Source organism: Callorhinchus milii, unplaced genomic scaffold (assembly GCF_018977255.1).
Source record: "Callorhinchus milii isolate IMCB2004 unplaced genomic scaffold, IMCB_Cmil_1.0 Scaffold4, whole genome shotgun sequence".
Taxonomy (NCBI): domain Eukaryota; kingdom Metazoa; phylum Chordata; class Chondrichthyes; order Chimaeriformes; family Callorhinchidae; genus Callorhinchus; species Callorhinchus milii.
In genome coordinates this window covers 77050661-77072327 of record NW_024704745.1, presented here as the reverse complement: position 1 = coordinate 77072327, position 21667 = coordinate 77050661, and the positions used below count along the sequence as shown (strand labels likewise).

Here is a 21667-nt window from a genome sequence, read left to right as displayed (position 1 = left end):
TGTTACGTGGGTGACGATGGGTGAGGGGTGTGCTACGTGGGTGACGATGGGTGAGGGGTGTGTTACGTGGGTGACGATGGGTGAGGGGTGTGTTACGTGGGTGACGATGGGTGAGGGGTGTGCTACGTGGGTGACGATGGGTGAGGGGTGTGTTACGTTGGTGACGATGGGTGAGGGGTGTGCTACGTGGGTGACGATGGGTGAGGGGTGTGCTACGTGGGTGACGATGGGTGAGGGGTGTGCTACGTGGGTGACGATGGGTGAGGGGTGTGTTACGTGGGTGACGATGGGTGAGGGGTGTGCTATGTGGGTGATGATGGGGTTGGGTGCAGTGTGTGGGTGGGGTATGAATGGGAGGAGGAGGAGGTGGAGGTGTGGCACTGGTGGTGGGTGTCCCTTTAAGTGCGCGGGGCCGGGTGCGCAGTGCGCGGGGCTCGGCGCGGGGCAGGCCGGGTAAAGATGGCGGAGCGGAGCGGGGAGGAGGGGCAGCGGCCGCCGCGGCACCAACACAGACAGCGGGAGGGAGGCCGCCGCTAAACACACACACACACACACACACCCACCACACACACACACCACCTCTTCTTTTATTCCTCTCTCACTCACTCTCTCTCGCACTCACTCTCTCTCTCGCCTTCCCGCCGCTCAGCCAAGGAGAGACCGAGGCGGCGGCGGCTGCACAGGCCCCGAGGCCCCGAGGTCAGGGTCACCGCCTGGGGGAGGAGGGACAGAGGCCTCGAGGCCTTGTCACACCGGGACATTCACCTCCTCCCGCCTGTGCTCTCTCCCTCCCTCTCCTCTCTCTCTCTCCCTCTCCCTCCTTCCCTCTCTCTCTCTCTCCCCCTCTCCCTCCCTCCCAGCCGCCTTCGCATGAATTCCGCCGAGCAGCCCTCGCAGTGTGCGCCATCAGTGGCCGACGCCAGGTGGGTGTGATGTGGGAGTGATGTGGGACTTGTGTTGTCAAAAGCCCCGTCTGCTTTCTCTCTCTCTCTCTCTCTCTCTGTGTGTGTGTCTCTCTTTTTCTCTCTTTCGCAGCTGTTACTGTCCCATCTCAATCCCCCCCTCCCCCCCCCCCCCACCGCCCCCTGTTTGTGGGACCCCCGTTTCTCTGCCCACGAAATGACACACAAGTCAAATCAATCCACTTCACAGTGTATATTTCTGGGAAGCGCTTTCCCGCCCTCTTTGACGGCGATGACGGCGACGACGGTGATGATAATCCTTGCATTTTATACAGCGCCCGATCGTGCCTTCGAGACGTCTCGCAGCGCTTCACAGAATACCAGGGCCACGGTCAGTTCACTTTACAGTACGCTCTGTGAAGCGCTTTGAGACGTCTCGAGGACGTGATAAGGCGCTGTGTCAAAGGCGAGGATTATTATCATTCTACCGTAAAGTGAATTGAATGTATTTTGTGGGTGAAACACAGCAGCGAATACGTGCGCACAGTGTCCCATAAACAGTCGCGGATTGAGTGACCGATTTATTATTTTTCTAATTTATTTTTGAAAGGATTATAAGGGGTGTAAGTGATAAGGCACTACATCAAATGCAAGGATTATTATTATTATTATTCTAACCTCCCTCCCTCCTCTCCTGGTTCCCCTTCCTGAGGTCCCTGTGGTCACTCCGGACAGGGCGCTCACTCCAGATCTTATCAGAGGAAACGTCCTGCAGGGAAAGGAGGAAGAGATTTCTTCTGTAAACCGTCTTACCACTTGTTTCTATTCTTTTTAACTGCTACTTGTTAAATAATTGGGAGCAGGAGTTGTTCAGTTGATTTCCCACCCCCACCTCTCTTTTATCCCTTCCCTTGAAATGCACATTGTGTATGGCACCCCAGGTCTCAGCTCTTCTCTCCCTCTTCTAATCAAATATTTGGTGCGTAGAAATGTGTACAGAAGTTACTCACAAGGGCTCTTTTGGGGAGGGGAGCAAGGGGATTAAGTGTGAGTAAGAACTAGTGTTTTTATTTTGTCTGGTATGATAAGGAAACATATAATTGATTTGAAATGTGATGTAATTTTGGTTTGAGCACATTAGCGATGTGCGCTTTTTTGGATGTTAATGATTGTGGAACTTTTTATGCAGTTGTAAATTTGTCCATAACTGGCGGTATTAATCAGGATTGGTATAATCAGTGTTAAAATTGTATCACGTCTTGGCACATGTAGGGTTAGGGTTGAATCTTGGGTGAGTTTGAGGCATTTTTATTTTTGCTTAAAACCAACTGTGTTTCTGAGTTGTGGACTTTTTGCACTTCTGAAAGCTCTTGCAATTGTACAAAGGAAATTGTTATTCCAAGGAGTCCTGAAGCACATGTTTGAAACAACAAATGGGCCAATTTCAGAGTTTGCAATTGACAGAGTATGTGTTGTGATTAATCTGGTCATAAGACAAACCTATTGTCCTGAAAAATGCATTTTATTCTACTTGTCTGATAAGGCACTATACCAAATGCAAGGATTGTACATTGTTATCTGACAAGTAAACCTTTCGAAGAAAAATAAGCGACATTTCTGTTGTGCTCTCTGAGAAGAGTAAAATTGCATGCATTGTGCTCGGGTTCAATTTAAGCATTGTCAGGTTAGTTGTTTTATCAATTTTCTTTTTAAAAGTTTGGTCCATACAGAGTGACTGCAAGAGTGTGAAACTGGTCACCAAATGTGGCTTGTGAAGCTACTGTTGTCCTAAACAGTCTCCCCAAATTGACGAGGTTTATTTTCTGGTTCGCGGGTTTCGGGTGATGCATGCGGAAGCCCATCGCTGTGCTAGTGAGTATCAAACCAGACTTGAGTGTTTCACATAAGTGTGCTACCTACACGTGGAGATTTCCCTGTGTCTGGAATGAAATGCAAACTCTTTCTGCTTATCTAATTTTGGAAAATATTAAGAGCCAAGCAGGCGTTGCTTACAAGTCAAGCTGAGGCGTGGCTTACAAGTCAAGCTGAGCTCCTGGGGATGGAGCAGAGGGTCTTCCTCTGATGATTATTATTATTAAGCTGGGTCCGCAGTACTCAAGGGCACTGCTGTTCAGCCCAGTCAGCCTGGCACATCAGCAGGACTTGGCAGGGCAATAATTGGAAGCAGGGACTCTTTCCACTCAGCCCCTGTTAACCCTACAAGCTAAAACCCTAAACAGTAAGGTGGAACCAGCTGGGGAAAGCAACAGGAAAGCTTGCCAAACTGAGCTCTTAAAGGCAAATTATGCGATTTTAGCTGTTTAGACTCCAGCGGTACCTCAACGTACATTCTGGGGTCCCAAAGCCTTGGCTCTTGCCAACCTGCGCTTAATCTTCAGAACTAGGTAAACAGGATGTGTGCCTCGTGGGTGACAGTGCACATTTCCATTCCAATAAATATTTTGGGAATGTGGAACTCAGGTTGGTTACTCTAAGTATGGTAAAGGGTTTCTTCATGTGGCAAACATCAGACTGACCAAAACTAAAGTCAAAGCCCTTATGGTAGGATAATCCAAGCAGGACAAGCAATGGGAAGCTTGCCAGAGTGTGGTGTTAATGGCAAGCTATGCAGTTTTAGCTGGTTAAACCGCAGCAGTACCCCAACGCACACTCTGTGATTAACAACCAACATCTAATAATTTGCTGATTTCCCCCCCGGGCAGAGTTGCAATACAGATGCAGGGAAATTTCCACTTGTAGGTGGCATGCATACTTGGAACTCTGTCGGCTTTGTATGGTCATGTTCTTCCGCATGCGTCAGGCACCAGTTGACCAAAGATAACAGTCAAAGTTACTGAGATTATCTGCACATTGGATTATTCAAATCAAGTATTGATATGTGATTAATGGGTGAATTAGCAATACCAGAAATGAGTCAAATGTCTTGGAGATTTGGTAAGAGCTTTTTGCCTTGCGAGGAGAGAATGGCAATGTGGGATTTATCTTAAATCGAAAGTGTGTGTCGCTTTGAGGCATCTTCCCAATGTGAAAAGCACTTTAGTGTGTCATTTTGAGCAACGCAGATGCCACAAATTCACTCTAAATGTCTGTTTGAAAATGTTAGATTGGACTTGAGAATGCAGAGAATTTCCAATCACAACCAGCTGGCTTCATTTTCCCAGAAATCTTAGTGTAAGACTGGGAGCAGTAATCTTTTGGTTGCAAGGGAGTAACTACTGCAACTTCACGCTTAGAGTAAATTATAGATTGCTAAGGTGGCGGTGCAGTTCAAGAGACTTTGTTTAAAATACTTATCTAGCTAATTGTGTTTATTTTTCAAAAAGTGGAAATTTTAAAAGTGGGAAATGCTCGTGTTTCCTGGATTAACGAGAGCGCCTCCTGTATTGCAAGGCTGTTACTCTGATATCACTAAATGGGGAGGAGACTTGTGAGTCTTGGAGCAACTCTTTAATTTAATGGAGATAGGCTCATTTGACTAACCTGGGAAATAATCCAAGCTCACTGAACTTGGCGAGTATGTTTAAGTACTGTACTTTCCCAGGGTTGGGTGGGTCCAGATCAGCTCCCCAAACTGGTCCAAAGTGCGTATTTCAATAAGATAAGGTACCTTGTGTAATTTTCTGGTACAGCCTGGTAGTATAGGAGGCAGATAGATCCACAGGCTCCTAAAATACAAGGAGTTTTCCTTAAAAATAAAATAAAATCATTTTCTAACAATGCTGGAAGATACTTGTAAGAAAAGTTACTTTCCCCCTTTTCCGTCCACAATGTGCCTTTCAGCAAGGTGATAAGTACAGAGTTGTCACCTCTGTATGAGAAAGCTGCCTTAAGAAGCAGATTTGTGATGCACACTGCACCTCCCACCAAGTTTCTATTCCCAACACTCAATCAACGTTGAACTGCTCAAGAGCAGGGCTTGACACTGCTGATACTTGTTGGGCCTCCCATTCACAGTGCAATGGCTCTAAAACGTTCTTTGAGCTGAATTGTATATACATTATACAAAAACTATGGGTGTATAGTACCGTAGTGTAGTGGTTAACACCCTCGCCTCGCAAGCGAGAGTACGCAGGGGTTAGTTTCTTATGCAACACTTGAATAAGGAACAAGTTTCCTTATTCAAGCGACTGCCAGGATGGTGGAAGGTGAACTGGATGGACTTTGGTTTTCTTTCGCCTAGCAAATTCTTATGTAGATAAAATAATGGGACTGTGTCAGTAAACATGTGGTTTACGTATAATTGACTCAAATGCATTTGTTCTGTAGAAGACTGATACAAGTTAAGGGTGCCTGAACCAATCTGATTATGCACTAGAAGAATGTACTGTCAATTTACATGTGTAACGACAGAGGCATTGCATCCACAAATGGGTCGTATTTTTTAGGTGATTTTGTAGCATTTCTGGCCAATCTTATTCTGGAGATTTATTCACTATTGGATTTTCTATGGCCAAGCCTTCAGCAGATTTGAAATTGTTTGTAGAATAGTGCATTAATTCTTCTTGATTTGATTTATATTACTATCAAATATTGAGCTGCTTATCTTGCTTGCCTGAGTTATTCTTGTACGTAAAGTTACACACATTTTGTATAGTGACGCATACAATAATGTATCAACTCGACAGAAATAACAGTAGTGATACCAATCAGAGAAATATTTAAATGTGTGAACTAAAAACAAATGTTTTTGAAGAGAGAGAGAGCTGGAGTGAGACTGTAGAAGTTTTGAAGACCAGGTAAGGGGATTTGAAATTCAAATGAGGCTCGACCAGCCAGGAAAGTTTGTCGTATTAGAGGCATGCAAGATCCAAACAAGATGGTTTCAGTCTTTTTTGACATTCAGCTGCAGAAAGTTAAGACTCATCCGAACTTGATATAGACAGATCTGGGGTAGTCTTGGTTGTTTGAGTGCTGAGCCAGGCAGGTAATGGTCCAGCCAGACTAACTTATCAGCAGAACTTGGCTCATTTTAATGCTGCAAGCCAAATTCCTAATAGATAAGATGCTTACAACTGGACAAGCACTGGGACGCTTATTACTCAATGGCAAACAGGGTTTGAGCTGGTTAAGCACCAGGAGTAACCCAACACTATCTCTGGGCCCCAAGCCTTGGTCATTTGATATAGCGCCTTATCACATCGTTTAGACGTCTCAAAGCGCTTCATAAAGTATACTCTAAAGTTAATTGACTGTGTACTTTGTCGGAAAAATGTGGTAGCCAGTAGTGCACAGCATTGTCCCTCAATCAGTCGTGGATTGAGTGACCAATTTATTATTATTTTTATATAATTCAGAACATCCCAGTAACACTTGTTTGCATCAGTGTCCTAATCAGAGGTCACCTGAAAGTTATAAACCACATTGATCGGCACTACACATTCCACCTCATAATACAGCACGTGATATTACACCGTGGCAATAACCCAAATGGAAAATTGTAGTATTAGCAGCACAAGTACCTGCATTTAAAAAAAACACACACTAAATTATTAGCTGGGTGTATACTACAGCCTGCAAAGCACCTTAAAGTTCTGGTTTAAGCATAGAAACAGGAGTAGCCCATTCAGCTCCTCGCGCCTGTTCCGCCATTCTATAAGATTGTGGCTGATCTGTACAGTATCCCTTAATATAATAAATAATCTGTGCATTTGATATAGTGTCTTATTACGTTCTCTCGTGATATCAAAACGTTTCACAGGATTGAATGTAAAGTGTCATGACTGTGTGTTTTGTGGGCAAAATACCCTAACCTAACAAATAGCTATCCACCTCAGTCTTGAAGATGTGAATGGATGGTTTACTCGTACTTGGAAGAATGGTTGAGGCCAGGACTCAGACTAAATTAATTTGTGTGAAATTGTAGTGTGAAGAATGTTAGAAGAGAAAAAAAGATGGCCAAAATTGAATTTGAACCTCTTGTTATTGCCTTATCAATTCATCAGGTTCAAATCCTCAGCTTCAGTAGTAACCAGCCACTACTGCTTAGGTTTTCTGCAAGTTATTTGTAGTTGAACCTCACAACAACGAACCCTGCAATATCTGGAGATATTCCAAAGGTGGGGAATACGAACTGGTGGTATGTATACCAATAGTAATTAAGATTGTAATTTAAAAAGTTTCCGAGACGAAATCTCAGGGACGTCTTCTTACTTAACATGTCTCTGTTAACCTAGCAGTAAGTAGGATTGGCGGATGGCTTTCGGAGGCAGTAATCCCTTTTCAAAAAATAAATTATTCAATCCATAACTGTTTGTGGGACACTGCTCTGTGCAATTGGCCGCCGTGTTACGCCCACAAAATACGCAGTTAATCCACTTTACAAAATATCCTGTGAAGCGCTTTGAGATGTCTCAATGACGTGATGAGGTGCTATATCAAATGCAAGGATTCTTATTATAGAACAGGAGCAGTTGGAGGACTTCTCTAATAGTCCAAATTACAAGTCCTGTTAACCTGTTTTGACTTGTAGAATTTGCACACATTAGTAGGCTCTTGAGTACTTTAGTAGTGCATCAATGGATGTGCATGTACTAAAATATGCAATTACAAAGAAACAAATTAATTTATCAAATTATGCTTTTTGTATCATCTCTCATGCTGCAATAAAAAGTGCGGTCTTGTGCTGATGTCACTTGCTGTGCAGTGATGATCTAACTATCCTGAATTTGGCTATTATTAATATTTTGCTTTTACCACAAGCCTCTGAACTGTTGGGCCCAGGGGACTGAGGTTTCTCCTGTATTATAAATATCAAGAAAGCAACAAAGCTCAAGTATAAGAATGTTGGGACAGGAGTTAGTGGTATGAATAGCTAAAGTGGATCTCTGTTAAGATGCTGGGTATGGTATTTAAATAATAAATATGTACATTTAATAAAAAAACAGAAGTTGCTGGCGCAGATTTCCAGCATCTGCAGTATTTTGCCTTTTGTAAATACATACATTTGTTGATGACATGTAATGGACAAATGCAAATTTGCTACCTTAATTTTGGTAAAAGTTAAGTGGGTGGCCTCTAAACTGACTTAAACTAACTTGTTGTTGTTTATGCACATTATTGCTGCTGTTTCAATGACTTTCCAACCCTTTTTATTCATATTTCTACCATGCTTATCTCTTCCTGTCTTCCTCTCATACATATGTTTCTGAATAGAAAATTTCCCTCGCTGTCAGCAGCAGCGATCTTTTTGCTGCTGTCTCTGATTGGCAGCTTGTATCAAGAGAGAGATTAAGAGGCCTGAGCTGAGATAAAACTCAGAGCCAAGACAGAGATCTGGGACAACGTACCCAACAGCATGACAGATCAGCAAGTTGGGACAGAAGAAGACAGCTGGGAGAGCGCGTGGGTCTCGGAGACAGATTGGAAAGCCTGGATAGAGTGAGATGCGTCAGGGCCAGGGGACATGAGACAAATATGTGCTTTGAAAATGTTCTATAATTAGCTCTAAGTAACAAGTTTCACAGTTTATAGAGTGCTGTACTGTACCAAACGTGTTATATTGGAGCCAGTTCAGCTCCAAGGAGATCCCACTAAGCTGTCTTCTCCGCTCAACCACCCCCCCCAGAAGGATAGTCATTAGTTGGCCATTTGACATCTGACAAGCGTGGGGTTTGAACCTCACTAGATGGATGGTAGGTACAAAAACACCCTGCAACACAGCTCTGCACAAAATGCGCGAGAGCATTGCCACCACCTTCCTGCCCACGGCTTGGACACGCATCCCTTCTCATTGAGCGTTGGGTCCACCAGTTGTTGGTGCGGAGCTTAAGCAGCAACCAGTCAAGGTGGGTCCCGAGCACTGGATGTAGAAACGTGGTTCACGAACTGACTCCAGGCAACACCTTCCAGCAGCTGTCGCCCCAAGCCTCAGTTTTCTCTTCAGCTATCTGGGACACACATTTGCCTTCAGCTTGGTGGGAGGACTTTTACAGGACAGCTCTCTCTCTACACTACTACCTGCTGCCTCCGCTCGACTGGCTCCGGCCTCTGCCTTGTCCCTCGAACTCTCCGTCGCACCATCAGCGGCCGTGCTTTCAACCACTATGCCTTGAAGCTATGGAACTCTCTCCCTCAAACTTTCGCCTTGCCCCCTCCCCATTTTCAGGTAGCACTTGAAGACCTTCCTCTTCGACCATGCCTACGGTCACCTCCCCAGCTCGGCATCGGGCTTCACCACTGTTAAGTGCTCCGAAACGCCATCTGGCGTGAAGGGCGCTATATAGATGCAAGTTGTTGGTGTTGCTTAGCTCGAAGTTGGTGTTGGTCAGAGCACTTCATCGGGATTAAATTGTGTGGTTGAAAGCTTTGAAATTGTGCTCAATTACCTTCAAGACTCAAGAGTATTCAGAATTTTACTTGTATCTTATTCTCTGCGCATGATCAAGTGAGTTAGATGGGAGCAAATTGTACAGTGTCTGGGGAGAGCTGATCTTATTGGCTAATTGGCTTTTCTCTTTCCACACTTATTTGGAATTCAAGCTCTTGAAATGCTTGTTCTGTGCCAGCTTTAAACATTATAATGCTTATACAACGATAGTTCAGAAAAGAGGTTTTGCATATATGGATGAGTGGCTAAAATAGATATTTTCCACTAAGCATTTAAATACTCGAGGAGACGGAAAAAAAGTTTCTACATAAAGTTTGCAGAATGGAATGATGATTAACCATTCCTTTTCTCCCTCTCATCACTTTAAAAGGAGAAACTTTTTGAGGCATAATGGAATAATTAAATTGCTAAATGGTACAGATCCGTTGTAATGTAAGTGGAGTTTATTGCTTAATATGTTGGGTTTCTCTTCAAAAATCACCATCCCTAGATCTGGATTTGTATTTATCATCCCACATTTCATTGGTACTTTTAGATAAAATGACTATTCAGCACTTATGAACTTTCAGGTGAGCTGGTGTAAATTTACACAGATTCACTGCTTTATCTCTAGATTGCAACAATTTCCATTGAAGTCTGACTTCCATAGAAATCTGAATTTAAAAATCAGTCCAGATAATAATAATCCTTGCATTTGATATAGCGCCGTATCACATCGTTGAGACGTCTCAAAGTGCTTCACAGATTATATTGCAAGGTGAATCAGCAGTGTATTTTTGGGGCAAAACCCAGCAGCCAATTGTCCCACAAACTATCGTGAATTAAATGACCGAATTCAAATGAAGTGATTCAGCTGCGATAGAACAAATATAACAAACTTTTAACTAGTTTGTGGAAGTAAGAAGTCTAGAAAATTACATTTTTCTACCATTGGTGGGACAAAAACTTTCTTTGTGCATAGGAACTTAGGAACAGAAGTAGGCCAGCCCCTTGAGCCTGCTCCACCATTCTATTAGATCATGGCTGATCTGTACCTCCACTCAAATTACCCACCTATGCTCCATATCCCTTGATACCCGTACCTAACAAAAATCTATCTATCTCAGTCCTAAAAATTTGAATGGATCCAGCATCCACAGCCTTTTGAGGAAGAGTTCCAAATTTACTACTTACTAATGTACCACTGTCATTGATGCCCCTCATTGTCACTCGTATCAGAAAAGCAGCGGTCTGTCATGTATACAACAGCTTGCTTTTCTATAGCACCCTTCACGCGGGGTAGCGTCCCGGAGTGTAGACAATAATGCTTGCTAACGGTTGGAATTAGCTAATAAAGCTTGGTATAAATTTATATTTCTAAAGGTACTGCTCAAATTTTTTTTTAAAAAGACACATTCGTTTGTCGTTTAAGCTGAGGAATGACATTTGAAATCCTTTTTCGGTTTATAGTTCTGGAAATTAATATTTGCATTTTTGAGTTTAGGGAGAATCGGTACTGATCATCTTTGCATTTGATTTAATTCTTGTAGTATCAACCTCTCAAAGCACCTCAAAGATTTTTCTGTAACATGTAGTTTCTGGCTGTGTATTTGAGGCTAACACGGCAGACAGTGTGCACACTGAAGTGTTTCATGAACAGTCATGAAGTCAATTTATTCCGTTTCTTAAGCCTCGCAACTCTCTGAGCTGGTAAATCACCCTTCAGTTGTAGTTATGTTGCAGCTGGCGAATGTTGAAATATCTGAGTTTCACTTCTGATGTATTGGTGTTCTATAATAATCACAACATGAGCAGGTCAGTGTCATTGATCTGAATTTGAAACCTAATAATGTAGCTTTGTGGCTGAGCTTTTCATTAGTACTTACTAAGAATCAACAGAATATAAAACAATTTTCTTCTTTGCCTGTTTTTTCCTTGGATTGTACATTTTGCCATAATCTGTTTTATAGTAATAAAACAACAAGGTCTGTCTGCGCTTCAAGAAAGATCTCAATAACCGATTGACGTAGAGACATGATTTATACCTCACTGTAAAGGTTGAATCTGAGAGTGACATAGGCATATTTGTTTTCAGGTATCTCCTTTCGTGAGTTATTTTCAGTTTAGGGTTTTCGCTGCAGTTACACCTGGTGGCTGCTGAGTCAAAGTGCTGCTGTGGCATCATACGTCAGAGAACCTATGTATATATGCACACACTGTAGTTATACCTGATGGCCATGCCAGCTGACCATGGCACTGTAGCATTGTGCGTCACAGAGCAATCACGTAGCCAAGCGGCGGGAACAAAATAAAGAACACAGACGAAGCCAAGCCGCGGCAATAACAACAAAATGACATTTTTAAAGCGCCGAGTCCTCCCAAAAGGAGTCCTCCCACAGGAGTCCTCCCAGATGAGTATAAATAAAGATAAAATGTCTGTCTGTGTGTCAATCTACATTCCACATTGGCTCCTTTGATTGCAAGTGTAGCTGCAACAGGTACACCTAGTTAACTATAATTTGAATACAGCATTGCATGATATCTGTTATTATACAGCCAGAGAATTTTTTAAAAATCTTGTCTGTTCCCCCTGAAGACATTCCGACTTTATTTTTTATTTTATTGTAGTAATATTCCACAATTGTCTTCCAGTACTTTGCCCAAGTGATCATTTATGTGTGAAGCTGGATAATGAACTCGAGGTGGTTTTCGCAGCCAAGCTTTGGTTCCATCTGCATTTGGCATTGGTGCATATTTTAGGTAGTGGTCGCTGGATAGGGAATTGGTGCTGAAATCCTCTTTTAAATTTAGGATTCTAAGATTAAGAGATTTAAACTCATCGGCATTATTCGCTGAGTAAACTCGGCTGGCTGAGTAGCCACTCTATAAAACATTAAAATGATTGATGATACCGTCTTTCAGGTCGGGATGACTTCTCAAAACACTTCACAAAATGTACTGTGAAGTGCAATGGCTTTATTTTGCAGGCGATCACAGCAGCCAATTTGTGCACAGTGTAATGTCAAGCTTAAGTGATCCAGAGGCAAGAGTTCTACAAACTAATAATACTCTCCTTTCTTGTCTCTAATATGGAGTAGTGGAGTGTGTTTTATTTCACTCCACTTGAAGCATGTTCTTTCCTGAAGCACCTTACAAAAATAGTTGGGATTAATCCCTTCTATACATGTCTGTAGACAAGCTATTGTTTAGAGCTTAATGACACGAACATCTGCCTAATTTTGTTGGTTTCCATTTTCTTGTTGCTATTTCATGAGTCCTGCTGTAGTATCAGCGTTCACATTCCTGCCTATGTTTTTTATTCTGGGTTGTGAGATTAGATTTAATACATTAGAATTCCATGCTAATAGTAAAAAAGGCCCTTTTGAATCAAGTGAATAATAATCCCTTTATTATTTTATTATTTGGTTTTGGAGGGATTATTCTTTTGAATAATAATCCCTCCAAAACCAAAAACAATAATAAATTGGTCATTTTCATCTACGACTGTTTGTGGGACATTGCTGTGCGCAATTGGCTGCCGCGTTCGCCCACAAAAAATATACAGTCAATTCACTTTACAGTGTGTTCTGTGAAACGCTTTGGGACGTCCTCCCGACGTGAAAAGCGCTATATCAAATGCAAGGATTATTATTATTAAGTGTAGGTATCTATAATTTTCCTAAACGCTCCTTCCAGCAAAAGAGGATGTTGGGAGTTATCAAATCTGAAATATATGATAAATGACTACAGTAGTCATCTCTTATATGGGAAGTAGTTAACAATGGGGCCTACAAACCAATGTAACCTCATGATTATCACCTGTGAAATCTTTCATCTGTATTTAGACTAATAATACTGTGTTAATGCTTACTTGTAATTACAGTGAACAGGAAGAAGCTCTAGCAGAAAACCACACAGCAAGCCGAATGTGAGTCATCTATAAAGTTTGATCACCCATTTCTAAGATTGTTTATAAACTATTTCCATGCAGTGACAGTTGGAGAGTTTGCACTGTTAGCCTCTGTCAAGCGCTCTGAAACACTACACGGGTGAGGGGTGCTATATAAATGCAAGTTGTTGTTGTTGGCCGGAACACTGGAGCTGCTCTCCTATTTTTTTGTGATTTAATGCTATAAAATGTATAGCACCATCAAAGGCCTCAATTTAATCTTATTCAAACCCTGGCTCCAAAAACCCCTTTTTCACTGCCCTTGATTGAGTTGGCTCCATTTGGTGCCTTGTTTGCCTCCCATGTGTGCCTTGAACATACAAGTTGGAAAAAATAGAAATTTGTTATTACAATCTTTCCTTGTTATGCTTGCACCAGATGTTCTTCCCCACCCTTATCTATAAATGTCCAAGTTTATTTGTGTGGTGTCTCTGTGCACAGCAAGGATTTGCGGTTTGCTCTTAAAATGCTTTCAGAAAGTCGCTAGGGTTTAAACATTTCTTTTTTTTAAAAAAAGTTTTGTTTAAACTCGAGATTTGTTTCAACTGCTATACCCCAAGACTCTGAAACTCTCTGCCTCAATTACTCCACCTTACCCCCTCCTTGCCAGTCTTGAAGATGTTCCTCTTCAACCATAATAATAATAATAATAATAATCCTTGCATTTGATATAGCGCTTTTCACGTCGGGAGGACGTCCCAAAGCGCTTCACAGAACACACTGTAAAGTGAATTGACTGTATATTTGTGGGCGAACGCGGCAGCCAATTGTGCACAGCAATGTCCCACAAACAGTCGTAGATTGAAAATGACCAATTTATTATTGTTTTTGGTTTTGGAGGGATTATTATTAGGCTCTGTGTGGAGTAAGGAAACTTGCCCAAGGTTTCGCCCTCTGCCTGGAATTGAACTCAGGTCTCTCGCTTGCAAAGCGAGTGCTCTAACCACTGAGCTACAGGACTCCAATGGTCAGTGCCTCTCTCTGCCTGGCTCTGCGTCAAGCTATGCCAATGTTAAGTACTCTGAGATGCTGCCCAGCATGAGGGGTGCTATATCAGTGCAATTGTTTAATTATGGACGCTGTTCCTTCAGCACGCATTCCTACACCAGCCAACCAAGGTCTTAATTTTGGTCAATTTAGCATCGGTCACTGCAAGCAATTACCTTTTTGGTCATGCAGTTTCCTACACAGCAAGTTTTTGCAAACTTCAGCTAAAGGATTTGTCACTGTTGTCGCATTTAATAGCAAAAAGCATTCTGTTGGCGCATATTGACAAAAGATTTACAGAGGTTTACAAAGAGGGATCAGCACAGAAATGGTACCTGCCCGTCAGTCAGTTTGTGCGTGTATTTATACGCCTCATGAGTCTTCACCCATTTTTTTCTCCTTATATCCTTCTTCCACCACTTCAGGCAGCGAGTTTCACAATCTCACTACCTTCTGCGTGAAGTAGCTCGCTTTTAGATCCTCTAGTCGCTATCCTATACTTGTGTCCCCTGGACAGACTCCTCAACCAGTGAAGGAAACCTATTTGATAAGCTAACCTTATCAAACCCTTTTATAACTTTAATTACCTTTATTCGGTCCCCTCTTAAATGTCTCTTCAATTTATCCAAGTGACCCAAGCTCAAGATCACTTTTCCGTAAAGACTTGCTGTTCGATTCAGTGTCAGAAAGGAAATCCAGTCTGTTCGATCACTGCCAAGAGTGCTCCTTAGACTGATCAAACAGTGTTCCAAGTTCCAAACCAACCAAGGTCCAATTTGGTCTTTCAACTTATTTTACACATTTAATGGATTTTATGGCACAAACTGGCTCTTTGTAGAATCCTGCAATTCACACTTCATCTAGATAGATGATATTTCTTGTCTTTGTCCTACAACAGTAAATACAGTATATAATTTAAAGGAGATATTTAGACAAAATGCTTCAGTAATGGGCTGCTTGTTTGTATTTTACCATGTGGCTTTTGTGACTAACGGAAACTAGTGCAATCTGTATGTAGTTTTGCTTTGCGGATGGGCAGATAAATACATTAATACATAAATTAATTCATAATTTGGTGTTATTAGTGGTTATTGTTTTATTATTGCAGTTATGTTTTAACACCAAAACCTCCTCAGTTTCAGTGAAGTTATTTTGCTTAGTATGTCCCCATTCAATGGACATTAATAGTGGGGATTGAAACTATTTGTTTCACTGCTGGCAATTCCTAGCTGCATCCTGAATTCCCAGGTCAACTTTAAGATGACTCAGATGCAGATTAATGCCTAGTTTATGCTGGGCTTTCTGCACTGAAGCACCATTTATACATGGTATAAATTTAGTCTGAGGCCACTGAGCCACATTGAGACACTGCTGTCAATGCATCAATTTGTACCTCTGCAGCATAAATGCAGACAGGCCCAATTGATTTGACCGCTGCTCCACTCCGACTTTAATATTAAAAGCAACCTATTGGCAGTCAGTTTGAGACGTTTTCCCCATGCAGAACTCTCCCTGGTGAGAAGTTAATATCAGGCTTTCTGCTCAGAGTTTCTTAGGTGAGTCACTTGTAGTGGTCTAGGCTGGTCATAAATCTTTTCTGTTGTACTGTATTCCACAGTGTGACTTAACCTAAATTTCTAAATGCAATCCTTATTAAATGGGGCACTTGACATTTCTTTTTACTCCTGCAAAGTCCCACAAACAACTGTGAAGTGAATGACCGAATTGATTTGGGGAGGACACCAGGAGAAACCTTCTTCCCTGTTCCAGTGGTGGCATAGGATCTTAATGTACCCTGAACAAATAGATGGGACCTTGGTTTAACATCTCATTCAAGGTGCATGTTTGTGGCATTTTATCAAAGTGTACAATATGTGAAACTTAGATATGAATTTTTTGAGGGGGTGTTTTTACTGTACTATTATTGGACCTTGCCACAAATTCACTGTATTTAAATTTGGGGAACAAGATGTTTTATTAAGGTTCTGCTAATGGTGAGACTTTGTCAGATGGAAATGCCAATGCATGGACTAGGCATCCTATAGCCATCTGTTAGTACACATTGTTTAAGAAATGATCCCTGCTGGTGTGTTCCTCTGCAATGTTTCATTTAAGAGCACTATGCCAACAACAAATGGTCCTGAATCATTTGTTCAACCCTGTTAACGATTATTTGCACACACATCTACATATTGTAGGTGTGAACTATAACAAATTGCCATATTGTGGTTAATTTCTTGCTCCAAAGATCTAGTAGAAAACATTTTAAAGTAGTGGATTGTTTCTAATTTGCCCCTTAATTATCACTGCTGTTAAGAGCTTTTTTTTATATATTTACCTTTGGCAACCTGTTGCTGCGCAAGTCATTTAAATGAAACACTGCTGTGCTAATGCTGCACTGAGCTTGGTATCTGAAGGCTGTACTAATCCCTTTGCCTACCATTTTGAATGTTTGCCACAGGAAGCGAGCAGCTGCAAAGCACCTAATAGAACGCTACTACCACCAGTTAACTGAGGGCTGTGGAAATGAGGCCTGCACGAATGACTTTTGTGCTTCCTGCCCAAATTTCCACCGTATGGATAACAATGCCGCGGGCATAAAGGCCCTTGAGCTTTTTAAGATTAATGCAAAACTCTGTGATCCTCATCCTTCCAAGAAAGGAACAAGCACTGCCTACAAAGAAAACAGCACGAAAAGTTCCCTCAACAGCAACTGTCGCACAAACACGAAGATGAATAAGAGGGAAACGCAAAGTCAAAGAGATGATTTTAAAGGTGAATATTAAAAGTTCTTTTGCTTACCAAATACTATGTAGTTGATTCCTCTAAGTAAATATCTAAGTGGCTAGGGAGAGCAACTTTGGGACCAAGTATTAAGGGTGCAAAGTATAACAATCAATTAGTAATGAATTTAAGTCAAGTTCTACGTGTGAACTTGACTTGGTTCAATTGTTACATCTGTACCTGTTGCTGAACAGAAAAAAATAATGCAATGTGGTCTATTCTGGTTTTGTGTCCTGATTGCCACAATGAATATTCTTGGGTTTTCTTTTGGAATGACGTGCTGCCGATAGTTTTATTTTATTCAATTTTCCCACCATTGTTCCAATACAAGACAGCACTTGGGCAGGCGAAAGGACAAGAGGGACTTTAAGTCACTAATTCCCCCCGCCCCCCCCCACCCACCCCACCCCGAAACTCTGGAACACCCTCCCTCAATCCCTCCGCCTTGCCCCCTCTTCCCCATCTTCAGATCGCGGCTGAAGACCTTCCTCTTCGACTGTGCTAAAGGTCACCTCCCCCGGCTTTGCGACGTGCACTACCACTGTCAGGCGCTCTTGCGTGACGGGCATTATTTAAGTCACTATATAAATACAAGTTGTTGCTGTTGTTGCAGACGGCTGGCCCGTGAGCACTAACGTTTGACCTGAACTTAGTCTTTACTTTTGAACCAAATCCTGCCTATAATAATGGGTTTATTTGTGTCAAAGACAAATCTTTAATGTATGCATATTCTGATATCTAAGATGTAATTTCGAATCAGTATTTTTAGATTTCTCGAGTGTTTTTTTTCCCCCCTCGATTCCTTTTCCTAACATGTTGGAAAGCGAGATGTTTTATCAACGATTCTGCTAATGGTTAGACCATTAAATTTGTTCAGAACATTAACTTTGCAGCTACAAGCTCTATAAAGTCACTTACCAATTCAGCAAGTTTTGTTTTTAAGCAGACTTTTCATCAGTCTTGTCTCTAGCCTTAGCCATCACTGCGAAATGTAATCTTGTTGTTGTTTGATTTTGTTTTTGGAATGGGAGCAACTTTGAAGTTGCCAATATTTGTTCACATTTAAACAGAATCGTAAGTTCATTACAATTTTACCCTATTAATGTTTGATTTTGTTTTACCTCCTTTGAATTAAGCCACATAAAACTAGCTCCAAATCCCACAAAAAAATGAATATTCCCGGTTAAATTGGGAGAAAAATTGACTCTGACAAATGATAGCAGGTTTTGTGCCAAAAAATACTGCATTAAATACTACAGTTTTTAAAAAGAACAACTTTTCATTTAAGTTCTGAATTTTGACTGCTGTAACAACTTCTTAAAAGAGTCCTGAATTTGGGTGCTTATCCTTAGCTTTAAATGGCATTATGGCTAACATAGAGTACGATAGTGAACTGTTATGGTGTCAGTGACTGAGGCACATAGAGATAAGATAGCACCAGAAAGGCAAACAGAGAGTTCAGGAGAATATTTTTCACTCAGAGGTGGATTGCCCTGCCAACTAAAATGGTAAAGAGAGAGAGTCCATTGTGGGTTTCAAGAGGGGAGCAGGGCAGACTTGATCGGCCGAAATGACCTCCTCCTGCGCTGAACATTTCTATGATTGATCATAACATGGATGGTTCTGCAGTGTGCACGCGCCGTTGCTTTCTCACTAGTCATTTATGTAATCAGTGGGAGGTAGGTATTTTACAAATGTGGGACTAAAAGAAAAGGCTGGAGCGGGAAATCTGAAACTGCACAATAGTAGACACAAGGCAAATTAGCATGTGGAAGAGAGAGGTGAATTGGGGTATAACCCTGCAAAGGGAATGAGTGCACATTCCATTCTAGACATGGACATTTCCACATATAGATGGCATACATGGAACTCTCTGGTTTGGATATCATGAGCTTTACTTGGTTCTTTCTTTGCCTGACTGTATGATTTTGTTAGTTTTAACTAAACCAAAGGGAATGTAGTTTCTTTAGATTGTGCGATTAAGCAGCATAATACAAATCACATTTGCCATTGTGTCTGTTCTAGATTTGACTTGCCTGACAGAGGAAAAGGTATATGAAATCCTGGAATTGTGTGGAGAACGAGGAGATTATTCACCGTTGATTCGTGTTATCGGTAAAGTTTTCTCTAGCGCAGATGCTCTGGTGCAGAGCTTTCGAACGGCCAAGCAACACACCAAGGAAGAGTTGAAATCCCTTCAAGGAAAGGATGAGGATAAAGATGAGGATGAAGAGGAAAAGGCTGCCTCTGCACGGTCAATGGATGACGATTCAGTGGCCTCGTCATCACACACTACCACTGGGGGCACACACACAAGAGACAACAATGTGCATAGATTAGCTCCTGGTGAAGTGTCTGTTGATATTGACGCAGTCAGAAGGGTCTACAGTAAATTACTTTCCAATGAGAAGATCGAGGCAGCCTTTCTTAACGCATTGGTGTACTTATCACCAAATGTGGAGTGTGATTTGACTTATCATAATGTGTACCTAAGGGATCCGAACTATCTGAACTTATTCATTATAGTCATGGAGAACAGCAACCTCCACAGTCCGGAGTACCTGGAAATGGCCCTTCCCCTATTTTGCAAAGCAATGAGCAAACTGCCCCTTCCAGCTCAAGCCAAGTTGATCCGACTGTGGTCACAGTACAACACAGAGCAGATCCGTCGAATGGTGGAAACCTTTCAGCAACTCATTACGTACAGAGTCATAAGTAATGAATTCAGCAGTCGAAATCTGGTGAATGACGACGATGCTATAGTGGCTGCTACGAAATGCTTAAAGATCATGCACTATGCAAATATAATAGCAGGAGATGTGGACACGGGTCATAATGAGGAAGAGGAGGATGAACCGATCGCAGAGTCTAGCGAGCTCACTCTTCAGGAACTACTGGGCGAAGAGCGAAGGAATAAAAAAGGACCTCGTGTCGACCCCCTTGAGACCGAGTTGGGTGTGAAAACGATTGATTGCCGAAAGCCACTTGTCCCTTTTGACGAATTTATTAATGAACCACTAAACGAAGTCCTAGAAATGGATAAAGACTATACTTTTTTCAAAGTCGAGACGGAAAATAAATTCTCCTTTATGACGTGCCCCTTCATTCTGAACGCTGTCACCAAGAACTTGGGACTTTACTACGACAACAGGATACGTATGTATAGTGAGCGACGGATCACTGTCCTCTACAGCCTCGTACAGGGACAGCAGTTGAATCCGTATCTAAGGCTTAAGGTCAGGCGTGACCACATCATTGATGACGCACTTGTGCGGGTAAGTGCCTTTGTTTTCAAAAGCATTTGTGGAAAGATTATTCCTCATAGAGTTGCATTGTTTTATTATTCTGCAGAGAAGCAGTAAGACTGAACATGCCTTTTTTATCTGCAAAAAGAAAACAAATTCTGTTTAGTTCTAAAGAGTGAGTCCTTCTCCTTGTACTCCAGTAGAGGGAGGAGGGAAGGGGAAAGAAAATACTTGCTTCCGTTCTCCATTGTTTTAAAATAATCCTTGCATTTGATCTAGCACCTTATTGCATCAATATGTCTTGAAACACTTCATGGAGTTTTCTGTAAAGTGTAGTGACTTTGGAGGAGAACCAGCAGCCTATTTGCACAAAGCAAAGTCCCATAAAATGAACGACCAATTTAACTGCAAACTGTTGGCCAGGAGACTCCCTCCTCTTTACAGGTAGTGCCATGGGACCTTGAACATCCGTCTGAATAAGCAGATCGAACCTCAGTTTAATTCTCATCTGAGCAGTAGAACCTCCGACAATGCACCGCTTCCCAAGTCAGCACTACATTGGCATATCAGCCTAGATTGCATATGGCAGCACTAATTTGTCACTTCCTCACTGTAAGTGTTCTATCCGCATGAGAAGCTGACTTCCTTTCAGGATGGTGCATTCTTTGAACTATCCCTTGAGTTACTTCAGGTGTTTGGAAGGAAAGAGACATGAACTTTAGTTTTTTTTGCATGTATGTAGTCATCAACTTCTGTGTTTATTTAAAAAAAAAGGTGCAGGAACCATCCGATGACTAATATTGACAATACAATCTCCACCTGTGGTGCTTTTCATGTCATGACGACATCTCAAAGTGCTTGACAGTTCTACACAAAGTACAACTTGTGGTTCCAGGACTTTTAAAAGTATTGCATTTATATGAACGTATTGTGGACGGTCAAGAGCTCTTGAAGGACTTTCCAAATTAATTGGTAGAAATTTTGAGTTTCTTGTGTGGAAGGAAATATTTTGTGGCTGTATTTCTAAAAATGTTCTGAAAGAATTTGAAGCTGGTGACTTGGAGCTGCTGTTTGTTGGTGTACCAGGGTGTGGGGGCTATGGAATGCTACTCTGCAGGTTAATTGCTCTGCGCCCTTAACTTTTTGACCTTAGCTATGTTACGGAGTGAGCTAAGTGGAGACCAGGTCCTTCCTGGAGGAGAGGGCAGGAGCAGTTTTCTGTGCGTGCTCCCAGGCACTTTGCTGTTGTCACTCTCTGATTTGTATTCCATATAGCAGTTTGGTTAAGATTTGGAATTCAAGTACTATCATAGGCCTGAACTCGTTATAGCAGTCTGTGCTTAAGGGATTTGCACTGTTACTTCCACGTTCCTCATCATGTTTGCTTACTAATAGGCACTGCACTTTGCAGTTAATCTTGTAGCAGTCGGGTTGAAGAATGAATGTGCTGCTGTCGATTTCTATTTCCCTTGAG

At 41.8% G+C, this 21667-nt stretch overlaps 1 protein-coding gene across 4 annotated transcripts in view; it reads left to right on the top strand.

Moving 5' to 3' along the window:
- The first annotated feature begins 819 nt into the window (after positions 1 to 819).
- ube3a (ubiquitin protein ligase E3A) overlaps positions 820 to 21667 on the top strand; it is a 38426-nt gene continuing 17578 nt past the window's right edge. The window contains exons 1-4 of one of the 4 annotated variants that reach the window (XM_007891115.2): positions 820 to 923; positions 13112 to 13156; positions 16626 to 16939; positions 18974 to 20223. In XM_007891115.2, coding sequence (XP_007889306.2) covers positions 871 to 923; positions 13112 to 13156; positions 16626 to 16939; positions 18974 to 20223 — 1662 coding nt within the window. In that variant the 5' untranslated portion in view covers positions 820 to 870. Of the gene's footprint in view, positions 924 to 13111; positions 13157 to 14124; positions 14145 to 16625; positions 16940 to 18973; positions 20224 to 21667 lie in introns of those variants that run through there. The other 3 variants (XM_042334127.1, XM_042334129.1, XM_042334128.1) reach the window with 3 other exon arrangements.